The following is a 3,695-nucleotide window of genomic DNA, read 5'->3' as shown; positions in this document are numbered from 1 at the left end:
TGAGTGTATAACTGCTGCAAAATTCATTGTGTGCTTCATTTTCCGTCTGTTGAATCTGGAGCTTCTTCTCCTTCTATGGATTTTTATTGTTGGCAGGCGAGCTGCTTACCGTGTTAAGACTGGAGATGTCATTAAAAGAGATCATTAAAAATACATCAAGTCATTTGAGTGACGCTTGTGAAGCCAGTTTTCGGCTGCTATCCAAAAATGCTTTGAACTGTGTACATTTAACTTTAATTTGATGGTTAGGGTTAGGTTATGTTTGTCAGGGACGGCTCATATTAAAGGTGCAGTGTGTAGAGTTTTATTGGCATCTAGCTGAGCAGACTTGGCAGAAATGAAATACAATATTCACAAGTATGTTTGAGTTAGTGATGAATCATCTGAAGATAAGAAATGTTATGTCACTATGAGCCTTTTATATCTACACAGGGAACAGGGCTTTACTGTCATGTTTCTACAGTAGCCCACAAGGCACAAACCACACACTGGCTTTAAAGATGACCTTTCATGTTTTTTGGGGGTTTTTTCAAAAGTTTTGCAGCCACTATAAGTTCTCCTGCACACTGGGAAGGGTGAGAGGATGGGAGGGGAGGAGAGGAGAGAGAGAGAGGAGGGGAGGGAAGGAGAGGAGGAGAGGAGGGGAGGGGAGGAGAGGAGAGGGGAGGAGAGGAGGAGGGGAGGAGAGGAGGAGAGGAAAGGGGAGGAGAGGAGGAGAGGAGAGGGGAGGAGAGGAGGAGGGGAGCAGAGGGGAGGAGAGGAGGAGGGGAGCAGAGGGGAGGAGAGGAGGAGAGGAGAGGGGAGGAGAGGAGGAGGGGAGCAGAGGGGAGGAGAGGAGGAGGGGAGCAGAGGGGAGGAGAGGAGAGGAGAGGAGAGGAGGGAGGAGGAGGGGAGGAGGGGAGGGGATGGGAGGGGAGGGGAGAGGAGAGGAGAGGAGAGAGGAGGAGGGGAGGAGGGGAGGGGATGGGAGGGGAGGGGAGAGGAGAGGAGAGGAGAGGAGGGGGGAGGGCTGGTTGCTATCTACAACTTCACCACTATATACCACTTATTCCTACACACTGCACCTTTAATAAGCATTACTGTAAATGTGTAGGAATAAACCCGAGGACTAGTTTTCATCCATTGTTCCTGCATGTCAGGAATCAAGAAAGAAAATAAAAAGACTGTTTGTAAGAAAGAACAGCTTCACAAAGGCAGACGTGAGCTAGAAGCAGTACACGGCAGCGTTCACAAACAAAGACACAACTAAAGGTCATACATGGAGCTCATTACACTGCTGGCTTCATCCGGCTGTTCAAGCTCTATACTTTATACATCCTATACTTTAGTCATTGAGACATCACATACTGTCCTGCCTGTCTTTATATTCATTGCTCTAAGATCAGGGCTGGCTGTCTGTACTCTAGACCTTTTAAAATAAATCAACACCAAGTAGCAACGATACCTGCTATCGATCCTTTTTGCACCAGAGCTAGAAAATATGACTATATGTACGGACTTGTTCACAGCCAATCAATGCAAGCGTTCTTTGATTTAATGCGACGTGTGATTGGCCCACTGCCACAGCAGCTACGACCCGTCTGTGGTGGTGAGGGTTAGCGTTCGTGGTCGTGGTGAATTTGAGCTAGCGTGGTTAGCAGTTCAGTCACCTACTCTAAAGTGTGGCTACGCTACACGCCTGTTACACCAGATGAAAGCAAACACTCACTGTGTCATGGCTGAATGAAGTACTCAGTTGGTATGAAGACCTTTTTAAAACCTCTTTAAGGAGAATAAGACCATAGCTGAGACACATTAATACAAAAGCAGGGTTTTACTGTTGTAGTGGGTTGAAGTGGATTAGTTTCATTATAGTTCCAACTGCTGATTAATGTTTACTTTGATTTGTTTAAAGTTATTGGTTTTGTAAAATAGTCAGAAAATAATGATAAATAACATAAACTGGACAAATATGATTACTCTCAAATCAAATCTAAAGCCTGAACTTCAACAACTCCAACAACTCCAACAACTCCAGACCTTTAAAGACATTTTTAAACCTTAAATATCAAAAACTAAATGTAAGACTTTAAGGATCTGCAGAGACCCTGTTTAAGGGTACTTGGACTGGTACTGGTATTGTAGTTGTAGACCTGTCTCACTCTTTGCTCTGTCCCCCCCCCCCCCCCCCCCAGGGCCAGGCCGATCTACTGAAGCACGCCAAGAGTGAAGTCCAGGAGAGCCTGAAGCAGATCCACTACGCCGCCCTCACCTGTAACCTGAGCAAAGGCGGAGCAGTGAGCAGCTCCTCCAGCTCCTCCGACTCCAAGGGCCGACGCAGCCTGGAGGCCATCCCCGAGAAGGCCACCGGGGAGGAGGAGCTCACCGACGAGGACAACTAGAGACCACCGGGGAGGAGGAGCTCACCGACGAGGACAACTAGAGACCACCGGGGAGGAGGAGCTCACCGACGAGGACAACTAGAGACCCTGTTACACCTGGTGCTCCTCTGGGCACCTTCCTTCAGACCTCTTCTCTGTTCCTGCCTCCCGAGTTCAAAAACCCAAAGCTCTCTCTTCTCTTCCATCCTTCACCGCTGTGTGTCTTTACTCCGGCATCATCGCTACACACACACACACACACACACACACACACACACACACACACAAACACACACACACACACACACACACACACACACACACACACACACACACACACACACACACACAGAGCAGTGTATATCCACATTCCTCCGAGTACATTTCGACATCCAGAGCACAGCTGTAACGTTTCACAGACTTCAATGAAATGCCACCACAGCATCCAGGGACCCATCCAGGGACGCATCCTGCCCCAGATCAGATCTCATTACTCTCACTGAAGGTTTTTAAAGTCTTAACATGTTCAGGTGTTTTACTGAAAGCTTTAAAAACACCTGCTGCACATCTGCTGCTGCTGCCCTGGCATTTAATAGGCAGACGTAGTATTTAGTAGAAATCTTAACAACCTGCAAAAAACCCCAGAGATAATATAGAAGCTCTGATATTCTGATAGTAGAATGCCTTTTAGTAATAGTCCGCCCCCCCCCCCCGCCTCTGACATGAATCAATCAGTTTAGATCACAGCGGATTTGTCACCCTTCATCCTTCTGACTCTGTTTTCTCATTTCCTGGGTGAGCTGGGAGAGCGAGCGACCAGCCACGTGACCCTTTTAACACATTTGGACCCGTTCACTTCTACTCAGCGGACCCGAGGAGACACAAAAAAAAAAAAAAAAAAAGAGACAGCCCTTGGATTGTTGTAAGAGATTTCTTAAAGCACAATTTTTGGAGCTATGAATGTAAAAAAGGACAGAGGGAGAAGGAGAAGGAAACAGAAAGTAAGAAGGAGAGGAGAGAAGGTGATGAATGAGAGTAGAGCTGTTTACAATACTGAACTTGTTCTCGTCTGCCAAAATAGTTTAATATACTATATGTGTATATATGGAGTTTCCTGTTACCTTTTTTCTGCAGAGTGCATCATTTTATTATTGTATACTTGGAAATAAGATTTATTTTATAAAAGATATATGAACATGTCTGTGGAGAAGAAAAAACTACAAAGTTTTATTTGCCTGTAGATATCCAATAACGAGGGTTCGTCACTAAGAAGAAGAAGAAGAAGAGGAAGAGGAAGGAGGTGGAGTCAGAGCTTTGGGAGAGCTCACACGTGTC

General features: G+C 46.2%; 1 protein-coding gene across 1 annotated transcript in view; it reads left to right on the top strand.

Moving 5' to 3' along the window:
• Nucleotides 1–2,416, top strand: part of LOC128365979 (inactive phospholipase C-like protein 2) — a 26,545-nt gene extending 24,129 nt beyond the window's left edge. The window contains exon 5 of the mRNA XM_053326615.1: nucleotides 2,175–2,416. Coding sequence (XP_053182590.1) covers nucleotides 2,175–2,381 — 207 coding nt within the window. The 3' untranslated portion in view covers nucleotides 2,382–2,416. The remainder of the gene's footprint in view (nucleotides 1–2,174) is intronic.
• The last annotated feature ends 1,279 nt before the right edge of the window (nucleotides 2,417–3,695 follow it).

The sequence above is a fragment of the Scomber japonicus genome, chromosome 10 (genome assembly GCF_027409825.1).
Source record: "Scomber japonicus isolate fScoJap1 chromosome 10, fScoJap1.pri, whole genome shotgun sequence".
In the NCBI taxonomy this organism is placed as follows: domain Eukaryota; kingdom Metazoa; phylum Chordata; class Actinopteri; order Scombriformes; family Scombridae; genus Scomber; species Scomber japonicus.
The sequence above is the reverse complement of the archived record's forward strand: the minus strand, read 5'-3'. Positions and strand labels throughout refer to the sequence as shown.